General features: G+C 38.2%; 1 protein-coding gene across 2 annotated transcripts in view; it reads left to right on the top strand.

The window, feature by feature from the left end:
* Window positions 1-15,782, top strand: part of JAG2 (jagged canonical Notch ligand 2) — a 60,706-nt gene that overhangs the window by 28,274 nt on the left and 16,650 nt on the right. The window contains exons 5-12 of one of the 2 annotated variants that reach the window (XM_065749361.1): window positions 246-306; window positions 9,923-10,053; window positions 10,446-10,565; window positions 12,896-13,009; window positions 13,847-13,960; window positions 14,488-14,601; window positions 15,080-15,126; window positions 15,384-15,557. In XM_065749361.1, coding sequence (XP_065605433.1) covers window positions 246-306; window positions 9,923-10,053; window positions 10,446-10,565; window positions 12,896-13,009; window positions 13,847-13,960; window positions 14,488-14,601; window positions 15,080-15,126; window positions 15,384-15,557 — 875 coding nt within the window. The remainder of the gene's footprint in view (window positions 1-245; window positions 307-9,922; window positions 10,054-10,445; window positions 10,566-12,895; window positions 13,010-13,846; window positions 13,961-14,487; window positions 14,602-15,079; window positions 15,127-15,383; window positions 15,558-15,782) is intronic. The other variant, XM_065749369.1, reaches the window with a different exon arrangement.

Raw genomic sequence — 15,782 nt, forward strand, 5'->3', positions numbered from 1 at the left:
TGTTGTCAACTTTTTTGAGTTACACTGAACTATTTTACACAAACAATTGCTGTATTGTTGTCGTGTGAAATCTCTTGCCAGAAGCCTAGGACTACTAGAACATGCCTAGAGATGGTCAGCTTTGCATGAGCAACAAATAGGTTGTGTCATAAAACCCCTAGCTGAAATGTTAAGATTGCTGCTGTACTGGGATGTGTTTAGCTGCCCACATTAACTGAAGCCTAAACCCTTTTTTTTATTTGCAGCTGTATGTAAACAAGGGTGTAATTTGCTCCATGGGGGTTGCAGTGTACCTGGGGAATGCAAGTAAGTTTGCATGCTTGAATATCTTTTCAGTACTGATATTTCTAATGATTTTTGTGTATGCTACTACTCTTTAAGGGCTTACTTTAAAAGGAAGAACTCTGTACAAGTGCATGGCTGTCCTTAGATAGTAAGCAGGTATCACAGGTATAAGATGCTGTTTTGCAATCCTATTGTGTTCTTGTTTATAGGATGGAATATTTTTTGCCTTGTGTAACCCTAAACTATGTATTTATAAAATAAGTTTCCTTATCAAATAAGAATTATCCTTTTTTTTAAAGGAGTCCTGAGGAACTTTTAATCTGTATATATTGTTCTCCTTAAATAAAAAGGGAAACTTCGTTTTTAAGAATGACTGGTATGAATAGGAAATGCTCACAGTACTAGAACACTGTGTGTGTATATATCATAAAAACATATCTTTTCCTCAATCTTTTTTTGATAGTAGTGATGATAACGGTAGCAACTTCAACCTAAACATTCTACCCCAAGTGAATATTCTTGGTCCCTAGATATAAAAGAAGAGTCTGAAATGTTTGTGGTACTTTGTGATTAAGCAGACTTTTAAGAGAGGAGTGGATTATTTTGGAGTTCAAACATTTCATTTGGTGTGTCGGAGGAAACAGGTGCCTACTCATTCTGACTGTTGAAGATGTGAAACTGGTCTACTTGCAAAAATGATCCTTTAAGTTCTTTACTTTACAGCTTAAAACCAATCACAAATATAGAATCTTTTTGCTGGGGAGGGGTGGAACAGCAGGCTGTCTGAATACCTGTGGGCTGACAAATACCATTTGGGCTGTGGCAGTCTTAAAGCAATTCTGCTTCATCCTCCTATCAGCAGCTTCTACTAGCAAATAGTATGACTGTTGTAGAAGTGGCAGAAGAAAGATGCAGGCAGTCTAGCTCTGCTGGCTTTGAAGTGCTGAGTGAGCTCTGGAAGTATATGTGGGAACTAGTACCATTCTGCTGGGAATTTCTGACAGTGGAGTATGGCACATAAGAGAAAATATTTAATAATTGCATCTTAGTTTCATACTGCCTTGAAATGTTTTCAGATGCACCTGGCTTGAAGATTGTGTTGTACTTCTCAAATCTGACTGAAAATTCTGCACTTGTTCCAGTATATGAAATACAGTGTGGTGCTGTGTGTATGCAGTTTCACTTCTGAACTAAAAATTTCCCTAAAAAGATTGTTTGATGCAGATGTTTATCTGATCCCTTATTTCCTTTGTGAAAAAACTATTTTTAATGGTTTTTAGGATCTTTACTTATTGTTAGAGGTTTTGCTTGTGATCTTAAGTATTGTGTTCTTGTTGCTATTGATCTTTACTGAGGAAGAAATACTCCTTTTCTTGAGCCTTTCAAAAACCTTGAGAACCTGTTCTGTTGAATTCTTCATCTAAAGGTTTCTTGAGTTCTGTATCCAAGGAGTACTCTAGGAGCCTATGAATGTTTGCTTTTGAAATGCAAGGAGCCTTTGAATAATCATAAAAGCAATTAGCTTAAGGCAAATGTGAAACCCTGGGAGGGAAGGAGTTAGTTTCATTGTTAACTTTCATTTCTGTGGCACTTGCTGTATGGTGAGGGACAGAAATTGGAGAGTGAGAGGAGCACTTCGAGAAGGGAATACAGAGCCTGTGAAGGTGAGGTCTGGGTTCATAGGATACCTTTTTTTAAAGGTGCCTGCCAGTAGCTGTCATTAACAAAGCTTTCCTGCACAAAACAGTAAGGGCATGAAGAAGCAGCATCTGTGTGCCCCTTCCAATCTGCCCTCTTAAGTAAAAGTTGCCAAAAAAACTCTCAGGTGACTGAAGGACACTGACCAGAAATCTCACTACTTCGATAAGATTTTGTCATTTGAAAAATTGTATAGGAGGTAGGAATTGGAGGTTTAATGTTCCAGATGGATAGTGTGCTATCTATGTCTTAATCCTTCATACTCATCTACTGAAATGATAGTTGGTCAGCAGGTTTAAGAAAAATACTGTTTTTTCTATGTATTGCCACTATTTCTATTACTGCAAGAGGCTCTTGGTGGAAGTGACTTGGTTGCTTGATCTTAGTCATGCAGATACCTCTAGTTAGTATTCCACAACAGTTACTAGGCTGTGTTAGAAGTGGTCCTTCTAATCCAAATGGAGAGAAACGGTGCTAAGCTGAAAATAAGGCTTGGTGATGTGACCTTTATCTTCAGCAGTACAAAGGAAGCTGTTGCTTAAAAAAAAGGAAAAAAACTGTTTGGTGCTATTGAATTATAATCTGGATTCCTTCTTCCTGGTTTTTGGACAATTGCTGCTGTCATTTAACAGGTGAAAACAATGTCCTTTTTTAAATTCAAAAGGAAAATGAAAAAGTGAGAAAAACATGGGTGTGAGATGCATGGAAATCTACTGGTGCCAGTTGCTACTTTCTTGCCAAAGTGTGTAATGGTATTTATAAATAGAGCTGGAAAACAATTTCCATCTTCAGCTTGCATGAACATGCAGATAACTTAAGCAGTGGCTCTGAATTTACCTTCTGTGCTTTGATTTTTTTTTTCCAGAGTAATTTAGAGCTGGTCATGCATTGAATGTTCTAATAAAACCAGGTCTTTACTGTAGCTGAATGACTGTAGACTGCTCATAGCTTACAGGTCATTAGCTGAAGCCAGACCTCATCAGCTGGGCAAATACAGATGCCCCTTTTTAGTGGAGCTGATAGTGGTGTAAGTTTGCTATTTTCTTGCATTTTTTGGTCAAATAAATGAAAAATAAATAGCAGACTTCAGGACAGCTTGATGTAAAAAATATTGTGGCATCCATGAGTCTGGGTGTTAAATTTTTCTTAATATTGAACAAAATGACACCCTTTAGGAAAGTGACTTAATTGAATTTTCCTAAGATAGGGAAATGTTGTCATTCTTGACTTTTTTTCCTCCATGTTTTCTGTTTTTATCCATATGCAGGTTTAGTGTTTACTGAGCTCTTTAGACCAAGTGTTCTTGCCAGTGGATTGACTTCACCAGGCCTCAGTACTAGGAAGGATTGTCAAAGAAACCATGCTGTCAAGCCAGAACAATTAATGCTTTTAATGTATGTTTGCGTTGTCTGAATTGCTTTATTAAATCCCACTAAACTGTCTAGAGAAGAATGAAGTTTTATCTAATGACTTCAGTGGGTTAGGCTCAATCACCTTAGGAATTTATCAAGGCGAACATGAAGAAACCACGAATGAGAATCTCCTTTCTTGATTAACTGAACTGACTGTTTGGTACCATTCTTAAGCTGCCAGTAGACTGCTTAACAGCTTAATCTTTTACTGCCTTGTGATCCAAAGTGGTTTGGGACTGGCAGAAGTTCAGTTATGCCTTGTCTGGTTTATATTGTCGTATTTCTGCCAGGCTGAGTGTATTTTTGGAAGTCTTTCTCCTTTCATCTTTGCTTGAATTTCTCTTCCAAAGCAAAGGGGTCACAGTCTCTTACTACTGCTCAGCTTGTATTTGGCTGTCTGTGGAACTATGGCAGAACCTAGGCAAAAGAAGTGCAGATCTTACTTCACACAAGTGTGATGTGAAGAAAATATATGTTGTCTGAAATAAATGGGAAGTAAAACTGTTGACAGACCTGTCCAGAGTGTGTTATGACTTTATAGTCCTTGTATTCCAATTTGCCTCACTTGTGAGGTTGAATGACTGTGTCCAGTATTGTCTGTGGGTGCTGTAGACCTCATCCCAAGTATTCTTGTGCCCTTAATCTGTCACTGTAAGGACCTGGACAGGCTCAATTATTTTTTCAGTTCTTTTGTAACAGATGTGCAGGGACTACATTGTGAAATGAGCTGCTACTGCTACCATATGAAGCTGAGAGTAGTAGTGTTCTGGAGAGCCTTTGTTAATTATTACAGAAGCTTTCAGAGTTTTCCCTTATTTTTGTGTAGCAGGCCAACCTATGTCACTGATCTCTTGTTTGTTTCCATAATAGTTGGCTGAATAGCCTTGGTGTCAGGAATCTCAAAACAGGTGGTCATTGTAGGGCTCTAGAGGACTAATAAAAGATCTTGAAACTGGAAAAAGAAGGAAATAGAATACCTGCTTCTGAAAGTGAGGAGGAAGGAGGGGACTGAGCTTCATATTGTGTAGTTCAGGGTCAAACCTTGGAAGAATGTTGGGATGGCTCTGCTATTTCTACACATCTTAAAATCTGCTCCTAGATGAAATACTGGCTAGTTGATCTAAAACATGGCTTCCTTCCACCAAAGGAGTGGAAAACGCACTGGTGAGAAGTCTCAAGCTGATATGAATAGTGAGCTAAAAGTCTTGTTTGTCATGCATCAGCTGCTGTGGCATCTCACCTTTTCAGGTTCTACAGTGCTGGGCTAGCTATGGTTCTCTAAAGAGCAGATGGCTATTTGGCCCTGCAGGAGTATACTTGGTAGCTGTCTCTGGACATCTTCAGTCTTCTCTTTCACACAAGAATTTTAAGGTGCTTACAAAGCTATTACTGTTGCTGAGGCTCATCATATAATTGCCTGTTAGAACTAGTGTGATTTTTGCTCTGCCTTTTGTGTCCTAGCAGTAACCCCCCTTGAGGACACTGGCAAATATTTAACAAATAAGTGTATTAAGTTGGACAAAGATATATCTCAGGTTTTGTTACTTAATTGATCAAAAAGCTGAGGCACTGAGTGCCTTGATGGGTTGAAAGGCATGGAATGTATACTCACAAGTAGTAATTCCCAGTAGAGTGTAAGCAGGAATGGGAAATAATAATGAAGCATCTTAACCTGATTTGTCTGTAATACCTACTAAGGTAGAAAGAACAGTAAATCAAAAGATGTAGAGTTGAGGTGTTTTTACTGTGGTTATCAAGTTCTCAGTCTTGTTTTCAACTCTGGTTTGTTCCTGTGGCCTGAATGTCTGCAGCTGGAAGGCAATAGGTGTGCTAGTGATGTCTTGCTACCTTCTTTTTAGGTTAAATTAATCCAGTTCCAAAACAGCTCTTATGTGAACCAGCACACCAACTGAAATATCAGGCAGTTCATGGAGAAAGCATGCTCCTGATGTGTAGTAGTTGCACCCTCTATCATCTTCACAGAACTAAATAAGGCACTGGAGCATGAATGTTAACTTTCAATAACTTTATTATAGGAGAAACAAGTTTGTAGGGAAGCTTTGTATTGTTTAGCCTAGTAAGAGCTGAAAGATTGAGAGGAAAAGTAGAGAAGTTAATTGAAGGGTTTGAGTACACTGAGTGTGTTTTGTTGTTGACAAAGCTGACTGTTATGCCTGTTTCTAGAGCAGGAAAGTAAAGTAGAGAATGCGTTCGTGACTTCACTAGTTGCTTTGGGGTTAGACCACACTATCTGTAATACTGAGTCTGAGTGCCCAAAATTGTAGGATCACAAACTAGGCCATATTGCTCTCTGCTATGCAACAATCTGATGAAGGATTAAACAGACTTTCTTATAGTTATTTTAAGTAAATAGCTAATATAAAGCCATTGTTCTGGCCTATGTAACACCATCCTGTTCACGTCATCAGAAAACTCAGTGGTTTTCTATTTAGGAAAGTTGTTTTCCCCCAACCTCTGAATGATGCGTTTTGCTTCTGTTCTTAATGTCAGTGCTTTGCTTTCTTTTCCTGTGTTTGGTATTTTGGCCACAGTTTCTAATTGAAATCTGAGTGGGAGAAGCTCTCTCCAAAAATCCTGCTTTAAAAAATAAATTAATTACATATAAATATCTCATCATGGTGATCTTTCCTCCTACATTCATTGAATGTGCAAGACAGCAGGAAGATGATAATTTGAAGCATGTATCGCTCTGGGGAATGTCCTTGTTTTTTATATTCTTGGGCTTCATGCTTTGACATAAACTTTATACATGGTTTGTGCTCTTGTTTGCTTTGTGCTGTTGTTGGTTTAGAGGCGTGTATATGTTATTTGCAAAAAGCATAGTAGAAAGGTACAGAATAAAGTATTCTATCCCAAACCTGCCATTTCTCAATGTCATATGCACTGAGAGTTTGAGATTGGCAGATAGCTAGGAGTGCTTGAAGCAGGAGAATAAACCATATGTGGAGGAGGCATAAAGCAGCTGAATGAATAAAGTTGGCCATAGAGAGTGCTATGACTTCTTGGTGCATGATAGACTATCTTCCGTTTTGATCAATCATACCAACTACCAAAGGACTGTTTTTCAGACTGGTAGTCTGAGCACATCTGCTCACCCTTCCACATCACTTCTTGCTGCTGCTCTTAGAATATTGTCATAAAATCTTAGGGAGTATAAAGGTCTACAGAGTCATCTTGTCCTGCTGTCCACCCAAACTTGGTTAAATTAGGCCAGGTTGCTCTCAAAGTTCAAGTTGGCTTGTTTGCAACAGTAGGGAATCTTTTGAACTCCATGTACTGTCTGATTCAAGATTTCTGCTCCTTTTTAATCTAGATTTTACTGTATAGTTGCTGCAAACATGCTCAGGGAAAACAAGGACTGCTGTCAGATTTTTCCTTATTCTGAACTGTTTCAGGGGAATATAGGGAAAGCAAAGTTCTGTAAGAACAATTTCTACCTTATCTACCTTATAGAGCTGAAACTACTGAAAAAAGCTATTTCTTTTCCCTTCTGAGTACTTGTGTATCATTAATTTCTGCATGATGGTATGTGCCTCTGTAGAATTTCTTAATAGTGAATTTGTGGTTTTTAATACACTGCAGAAGATCTTTCTTATCCTGGAATTTAGGTGTTTGAAGTCTCACTTGCTTATTCTAAGTATAATTCAACTCATAGTGTACTGTGGCTTTATCTAGTTGTCTTTTAAGAACAGTTTCTTTTCTTGTGTGCTTGCGGTTTTTCTAATCACAAAACTGAGAAGTTATCTCAAAGCTTTGCTAATGTTAACTCCTGCCACCTCCTCTGCCTCGTATTTAAATTCTCATATTTTCTATTGCCCCTAGACTTTTTTGAGAAAAATGAAAGCTGTAAAGCGTTTCTGTAGAGTTATCAGGATCTTTTCTGCACATTCTTAGTTCCAAGACTAGCAATTGTTCTTCAGGCAATTGTTCTATTCCTATTGCACTCTGTTTTAATACTGACCTGCAGGGTCCCGACTTTGGGCTGGGAGCAGATGCCTGTGCTTCAGCCTTCCATCAGGAAGTTACTAAACTGTAACAATCTATTTATGGTAGCTTCTTTTGTACTGCTAATAACCCAGCAAGGGCCGAGATTAAGCCATCTCTGATTTTGTTTTGCGGTTGGTTGTGAAGAGGAGTTAGAGCCGATGAAGTCAGCAGAGGGGAAGGACAAAGGAAGTAGAATCTTGATTCCAGTAAGAATTTTCTTTGTCCATTGAACAATGGGTATCTTTTAATTCTCTAAATTTGGCTTTCTTATTTATTCAGATGTGAAAAACTTAGGGTTGCAGAAACTTCCTAGCTATCCTTAGTAAGGAGATGGGAAGGAAGAAAAATTATCCCATCACTTTTTCCCTTTGTGTTCTGACTCTGTTTTTAATCCTCAAATTGCAGTGTGCCCATTTCTAATTCGGTTTCACTATCGATCACATCTTGCTGTTAGTGAGCTGAGATCTATTAAACATTAATCCCACTTCCTTCTAAAACGATAAAGCTGTCCTAGCACCTGCTAATGTAGGATGCGACCAGACTTCCTGTTCAAGAGGAAATCCTAATTTACTCTTCCTTCTAAACTGCAGGCTGATCAGCTTACCACATAGTAACCTTTTGACTTGTAAACACTGTGTTCCTTTGATTGGACTGCCTTTAGCCTGTAGAAATGATTTCCCTACAGCTCAGCGGTACATTTAACAGTAAGGTTTGTGTTGAATATAATGAAAAAGCAACAACCCTTTTCTGTTAAACTCATCTTACTGCAGAGTTCAGCATACCTATGAATTCGGGTAGGTGCTTAAAATGCTTTCAAGTTCTAGGAAGGTGGCAGTATTTTTCTTTGTTCTCTTAATTATCGATGCAGCGTTAAAAAAATTTAATCTCTATTAGGTATAGGAAACAAATAGAGCTGCTGTGATGTCTGTGTTGTGATGCAGGCTTTCAGCCCTTGAAAATGCTTGTTGTATGTGGGTGGGGAGCTGGCTTGGGCTGGGAATAGTCATGGTGAATCACTGGCAGCAGTGCCAGGTTTGGCATGGATGCTGGCTTGGGCCAGGGCCAGTAAAGTGAGTTAGTGCTTTTTTTTATTGTTTATTATCAGCCTCTGAGAAGATTTTTCTGTCCCTGAGAAGGAAGGAAAAGATCAAATTTAGCAGGAACAGTATTTGTTTCCTCTTACTGCTAATACAGCAAAAGCAAACCACTTAAGAAGTATGCGTGTTCTCTGGGCATTTTCTTCTGACAGCCTCACATTAATTAAAAAAGGTAGTTGAAGTCCTTTGGACTAGTTGAGCAACTGTGGCTGTCTTGTACAGATCCTGCAGCTCTGAGGCTTTGAACTGGGAGGAGATGCATTTTGGGGCTAGTTTTGGGGCTTTGTATAAGAAAACAGTTCCATTGTGAAGATCTGCATGAGAATTCTTTCTGCCTATGTAATTAGAAATATAAACAGTGTGCTGCCAACATAACCTGGTCTAATCCTTTGGGGTTCAATAATGTTTGCTCAAATGGTAGAAATGAATTGATTCCCAAGGAACCAGTTTTATTCCTCATCTTCTCTGACACCCACAAAAGTGTTTGTGTTTTTTTATGGTATTCAAAACACTCTGGTAATGGATTTAAAAACAATTACAGCTTTCCTATGTTTCCCCCTTCCCCCCAGACATTGGAACTCCGATCTCCACTGGCATGCCTGTGCCCAGATCCCATTTGATTTGATTTTATGCATCTTTGTTGTTAATATGGCTCTTAAACAGTCTGTAAGAAATACTCAAAAGAACAGACAAATGTTTTCAGCCTAATACCTGCCTTGTATCAGAAGTAATTACTTTGTTAGCATAATTTTGCCCCCCCCCCCCCCCCCATTCTGGATGATGTGCTCTAAAGTTGTCTTTGGAGAAATCTTCTGATAAAATATAAACTTAAAATGAATGGTTTACTAATGGCTTTTGCTTCTGTTATCCTTTCTCTTTATGTGAACGTCACTAAAGATATAGTATAAATAAATTTTAATAACTCTTGAGAAAACTGGTAAGACAGCTGTGTTTGTGGCCTCTCTGTCGTCCAGGACTTAGCACTCTTAAGACAAAGAAGCTTGTCACCTGAAAGCCATCTTCATCACAAGGAAGCTGTTGTCTTTTGATTCCATAAATCTGCAGTCTCCTATTAGAAGAGTATCATTCATGTTTTATACATCAGTCATTCTTATTGTATGTGAGATGACTGTATGAAGATGCCCCTTATGAGGGAGCACCTGATTTCACAGGACTCTTGTAACACATTGCTTAGCTTGTTGCCATTGTTTGTAAATGGGGTTTTGGGCAAGGTGAATTTGGGAAGATGTTCCAACAAGACTAGTGTGTGCCTTATAAATGGTAGAAATAAAACTATCATCTATTGCACATTGAACAGCTGACCTTGTTCTTGAGAATGGTAAGTGTAGCATTAAAAATATCTGTAATGCTGATAATTAAACATCATGTTGCTAACTTTTAACATGTGAACTTACATCTTAGGTGTCATTATGGTTGGCAAGGACAATACTGTGATGAGTGTGTACGCTACCCAGGCTGTGCTCATGGGAGCTGTAATGAACCATGGCAGTGTAATTGTGAAACCAACTGGGGTGGCCTGCTCTGTAACAAAGGTACTTAACATTAATTTCCAGGAAAAATAAGTAAAGCTGCATGATTAACTGATAATTAATTAACCACTTTTTTTCCCTGATTGTGTACAACAACCAGGGTATTTCTGTCTCTTAATCCTATCGTGGCAGGTGGTAACTAAACAGTGTAAGTATAGGAAGCTCAAGGCAAAAGTATTGAAATGATCCTGCCTCCCTCTAACTTGTCCAGTTCTTTTGTTCATCCTTTCCTGTTCTGTGGATAGTAGTGAGCTGACAGTCTAGCTAATGGAACATAGAGATGATATGGGTGAATAATGTTCCCAGACACAAATGCATCTGTATGTCTGACTAGGGATTAAAATAATAATACTGAATTTTTCATTTCCTATTGTTTGGCATTTTTCTTTGTCCAGATCTGAATTACTGTGGGAGTCACCATCCGTGCCTGAATGGTGGAACCTGTATGAATACAGAGCCAGACGAGTATCGCTGTGCTTGCCCAGATGGCTACTCTGGAAAGAACTGTGAAATTGGTACTTCTGGATGTTGCATGTATAACCTTGGGACAGTTCTAGGCAGAGCTGTGCTCTAGTTAGCCAGATGGCATTTTTGTGCTCATTACTGAGTGGAGGGACTGTTGTTTGTTTGTTTTCTTATAAAAAAGTTACTTGGTTTCTTAGTGTATTGTGGGGTGGGGATTAGAGTGGGGAAAAAAAGCACACAGCTTCCCTCTTGAACTCCATTGTGACTTTGTGTGACAGTGGAGGTATGCCAACTCTCTTCTCTATCTATTACCTTAAGCTTCAAAAGAAAACACTGGTGGCAGCAGAAATGCTTCCATAGTTGTTCTTGGGTAAGACACAGAATACTTCCACCTTTTTTTTCTTTCACTTCCTTTAAATGAAGCATGAAATCAAACTGTATTCTAGGTTACAGGTGCACCTTACTATGGGATGCTTTTCCCTGCTACCTTTGTTTTTGTCTCACAGTGTGCTTGCAAACCTGCATTTACTTAAGCAGGAGACTAAGGAAAGTGGTAGTTGTGATGGATATGTTTTAACTGTGGTGCAGTGTGTTTTTTAGACAGATTTTTTTTTACTTGCCCTCATGTGTTGCTATCTTAAAAAAATAAAGATAAAACCCTCCAAAAAACTGGAACTTCATGCTAAAAATCATTTTAACATGGAATTTGTAATGTATTTGGATTAAAAATGTAGATGTTTACTGCTGTAGGAGGACTCAATCCCACTTCCATAGAGTAACCTTGAGCATATTCAAAATGAGCAGATAAATGTTTTCCCTCTCCTGTTGGCAGAATGGAGGAGAGCATTTAAACTGTACTTCTGATGAATGTACCTTCTTGATTACAGTCCAACATGGAAAACTACTTCCTGTCTCACCTCTCTTATCGACTTTACTGTATCTAATTGGAGATTAAGAGGAAAATGTGTAATGTCTCTAATACCTTTTTATTTTAAAGATCTCATGTTTGGAGAAGAATGAAAAGTGGGGTGGTCTTCACTCCCTCCCTACCCCTACTTCAGTATTCAATTGGATAATGTGCAGTGACACTTAATATGATAAATTAATCCTTTTTTTTGCTTTTTTGGGGGAAGATATATTTCCTGTCTTCTCATCCTGAATCTTGCTATTACTAATCTACAAGTGTAGACAGAAAAGAACTCATTTTTTCTTCTGCTTAGCATATCTGGACTTTGAATTCATTAAATTTCATTTTCATCAGAAGGTTTTCATGTTTATCAGGATGTTTTATTTGAGCTTCTGTAAACTGTTGTTTGTTGTTGATGAGTTCATCAGAATATACTGTGAGTTTTTGGAAAAACAGATGAAATATTCCTAGCTTGCCTTGGAAAGTCGTAGGAGAGCAACAAGGGGAAATGGCTTTAAACTGGAAGAGGGCAGATATAGACTAGATATTAGGAATCAGTTCTTCACTGTGAGGGTGGTGAGACTCAGGAACAGGTTGCCCAGTGAGGCTGTGAATGCCCCTTCCCTGGAGACATTCAAGGCCAGGCTGGATGTGGCATGGAGCAACCTGGTCTAGTGGGAGGTGTCTCTGCCTATAGCAGGGGGTTGGAACTGCATGATCTTAATGGTCTCTTCCAACCCAAGCCATTCTGTGATTGGCTCTCTGTATCCTTCTATGATTTTATGACGAGGTGGAATAAAGTAGAAAACTATATTTGTCAAGATCTAGACTATTAGAAGATAGGTATTAGTGCCTAAAGCAGCTTATAAAGAAAACATCCAAGATAAAGTTCGTTCGTTCTACAAGCTGGATAACTTATCTGGAGGAGAATTCCCAATACATAAATGTTAGCAGCAGCAGCATTCCCATTGTCAAATAACGGGATAGCTTTGGGAATGAGGAAAGCAGTCTTTGCTTCTGAGAGAGGAAGTATCTCAAGTGATTACTTTGCAGCTCCTGCATGTTGTACAACCCTACATGGAGTGACACCAGGCAGTGCTGCCTAAAATTGCAAGTAGCTCTGTTCACTGCCATTTCCAAGGAACAGTATTAGAATGAAGCTAAACAGACCTTTGATACTTAAGCTGTTAGTGGTATTCAGATGTCTACATACATCTCACCTGTTTTGTGTCATTGAAGTTTTTTTTAAAAGTGCTGGGGCAGTCTGGAGGTGGAAGTGTGGGGCTAGAGGCAGTATATTGATGGGAAATTTTTTCCAGCTGCTGAAAAGTGACTAAGAAAACTGCAATGTATTTTATAATAAACTACAAACTTTTAAAAGCCTAAGGGTAGACAGGCCATCCTAAGTGTGTAAGTTCTCTTTATTTGATATCAGAAGAGCATTTGGCAAGAATGTTTCTCTCTTTCTTCCAGCGGAGCATGCTTGTGTATCTAATCCCTGTGCTAATGGTGGAACTTGTCATGAAATTTCATCAAGCTTCAAGTGTCACTGCCCATCAGGGTGGAGTGGACCAACATGTGCTATTGGTGAGTATGTGTTTACTGATGGCTGACCTCTTAGGTTGGAAGGGCTGATCTAAAAAAACAAAAACAATTAATCATGCTTCTCAGGTATGGAGTTTAGCAGTAATCTTCTTGTTTTACTTGGCTTTTAACAGCTATCTGTTGGGAAACCAAAGAGATTAATGGTATTGTGTGGCCTGTGGTGTTAAAAATCAGTATCTATGTAATGCAGTTTAGATTTACAAGCTTTCAAAAGCATAGTAAGATCCCATTACATACAAAACTTCTAAAGATATGTATGATGATTAGAATGTTCTGCTGTAGAAGTTTTCTGGGACAATTTAAAGCTGTTTAGCCATACTAAAGTAAAATAAAATGGATTCATTTTAAGACATATAAACATGAGAGATTCTTCCCTTAAAGTAGTTGGAAGAATGCCTCACTTAAGAGTTGAAATCTTTGGTTTTGATGACAGGAGAGGTAGTTCACATCTCTTGTAGACATGCAACAGTTAATTTGCTAGTAGGTATCTGGGTTTGATTTGCACGTTCTCTGTGATTTTGAGTAGCAGATTCTTACAGTGTTTGTCTACAGCAACTGTCCTAGAAAAATACTGGTTCAACCTATGTTGAGTGTGGTGTGTAAATTGGAAGATCAGTTCTTGCTGTTTGCAGGTATAAAACTTCAGAGTTCTTTTCCCAATCTAAAAATAAGAGAAGTCTAAGTAAAAAAAAAAAAAATCAGGTCAGGATGGTTAGCTTCTTCATAAGCTTTTGTATGCCAATGCCACTTTGCACTTGGGAATTAATTTCTAAACAAGTTTTTAAACCTCGTAATGGAAGGCACACTCTGACTTCACAGATATTGATGAATGCGCATCTAACCCGTGTGCTCAAGGAGGGACCTGTATTGATCATATTAACTCATTTGAGTGTATATGTCCACAGCAGTGGATTGGAGCAACATGTCAGCTTGGTAAGTAATTGTTCTCTAGCTTGCAAAGTCAAAGAAGTAAGTTCCCGAGAAATGAGTACTGAATAAGAACTGAAGCTGTGTATTGCTATTGGTATCTTAGATCTGCTAGATCTTAAATATTTCAAGTGAACTTGTGACCATGAGAGTTTCAGCTTAAGCTTATTTATAATGTTCTCCTAGAATGCCCAGTAACTGCTCTGTCTGAAAATACAGCACTGGTGATGGTAGCTCCTAATTAACAGTGGCAGAAAGTGACTTATCCTGGGGAGGCAAGGAAGGGGTTTGCCATAACTAACATGTTACCCTGTTTGAATTTTAGCAAATGGGAGAAGTAAGATAGCATGCATGTGCTATTATAGATGAGTGTGCTTTGGAAACCTGTTGTATGTAAATGGTTTTAGTGCCCTACCAATTTGTATATGACAAGCTTCTGATGCTTGGATTGCATGGGGACTTTGCTTGGTGCTGCGGTAATCTGTTTCTGGGTTTGTTCTTTATTCTCTTCTTTCTTTTATCTTCTTTCACAGATGCTAATGAGTGTGAGGGGAAACCTTGTGTTAATGCTTACTCTTGCAAAAATCTCATTGGTGGATATTACTGTGACTGCATTCCAGGATGGAAAGGAGTAAATTGTCATATCAGTTAGTATTTCTTTAGTATATATGTTGACCATAGGATATTTTGCTCTTTTTTAAAGGTTTAATAATAAATGATAGTGTAGATTCTTGACAGCAAATATTTTTTCTTGTACAAGTTTTTCCTAACTTCTAGCAAAGTAAATTAAAAGCAGTGTTTGAAGATTTAGAGACGTAATTGAAGTTAAAATCAATATAAGTAACTCTTAATACAACTTCATATAGCAAGATTGTGTCCCTGATTCTGACTATCAGGTATTGGTTCAATTTTGAATACTTTTCACCTGAAAGTTTAAATGTGAAATTAGGTAATGCTATTCAAAGAATTTTTAACTCAACAGTAAAAGTTAAAATAAGAGTATCTAAAGATTTCAAGCAGCCTTGTTTCCCATTCAGACATGTGGAAAATGCCTTTTTATTCTGGATGTGTATTTTAGTGCTTAGTCTTTGATGGATTCTAATGCTATGTGTATTTTATCCATAGATATTAATGACTGTCATGGACAATGTCAACATGGAGGTACTTGTAAGGTAACTTATCAGTTATACCGTGTTGAAACTAGTTACAAATTCTGTAGTTTCAACTGCTGGTGGGCTAAATGAGACTGTAAGCTAAGATATGTTAATCTTAATGTTTCACATGCAGACTTTTAATGAAATCTTCACAAAATTATTTTGTGGTCTTACTGCTGTTTACAAAACCAGAGTATAGAAATGGATTAAATTATTTTGAGTTGTATCCATTGAGCAAGCCTACCTACACTTTCATTCTTTTCTCCTACTTAAAGGATGAAGTGAATGATTATCACTGCATATGTCCCCGTGGTTTCACGGGCAAAAATTGTGAGATAGAAACAAATGAGTGTGAAAGTAATCCATGCCAAAATGGAGGCCGCTGCAAAGATCTGGTGAATGGCTTCGCTTGCCTGTGTGCACAGGGCTTCTCAGGGGTCTTCTGTGAGGTGAGTGCAGTGGCTACATTACTACAATAGTTTTCATGGATTAAATTATCAAGAATTGTATCTTGAGTGCTCTGCTCCTGGATAGTCCATGCTGTAATATGTAATGAAAGTTTCAGCAAGTCGGTTTGAATAATAGAGGGAGAGTTGGCTGCTTGCTGTGTGTGTCACAGGAAGTGTCCACCATTCATTCCAGATGCTAAAGTCCCAACTACTGAACTTATATTG

The sequence above is a fragment of the Cyrtonyx montezumae genome, unplaced genomic scaffold (genome assembly GCF_038088225.1).
Source record: "Cyrtonyx montezumae isolate F1298 unplaced genomic scaffold, pur_monq_1.0 scaffold_10, whole genome shotgun sequence".
Taxonomy (NCBI): domain Eukaryota; kingdom Metazoa; phylum Chordata; class Aves; order Galliformes; family Odontophoridae; genus Cyrtonyx; species Cyrtonyx montezumae.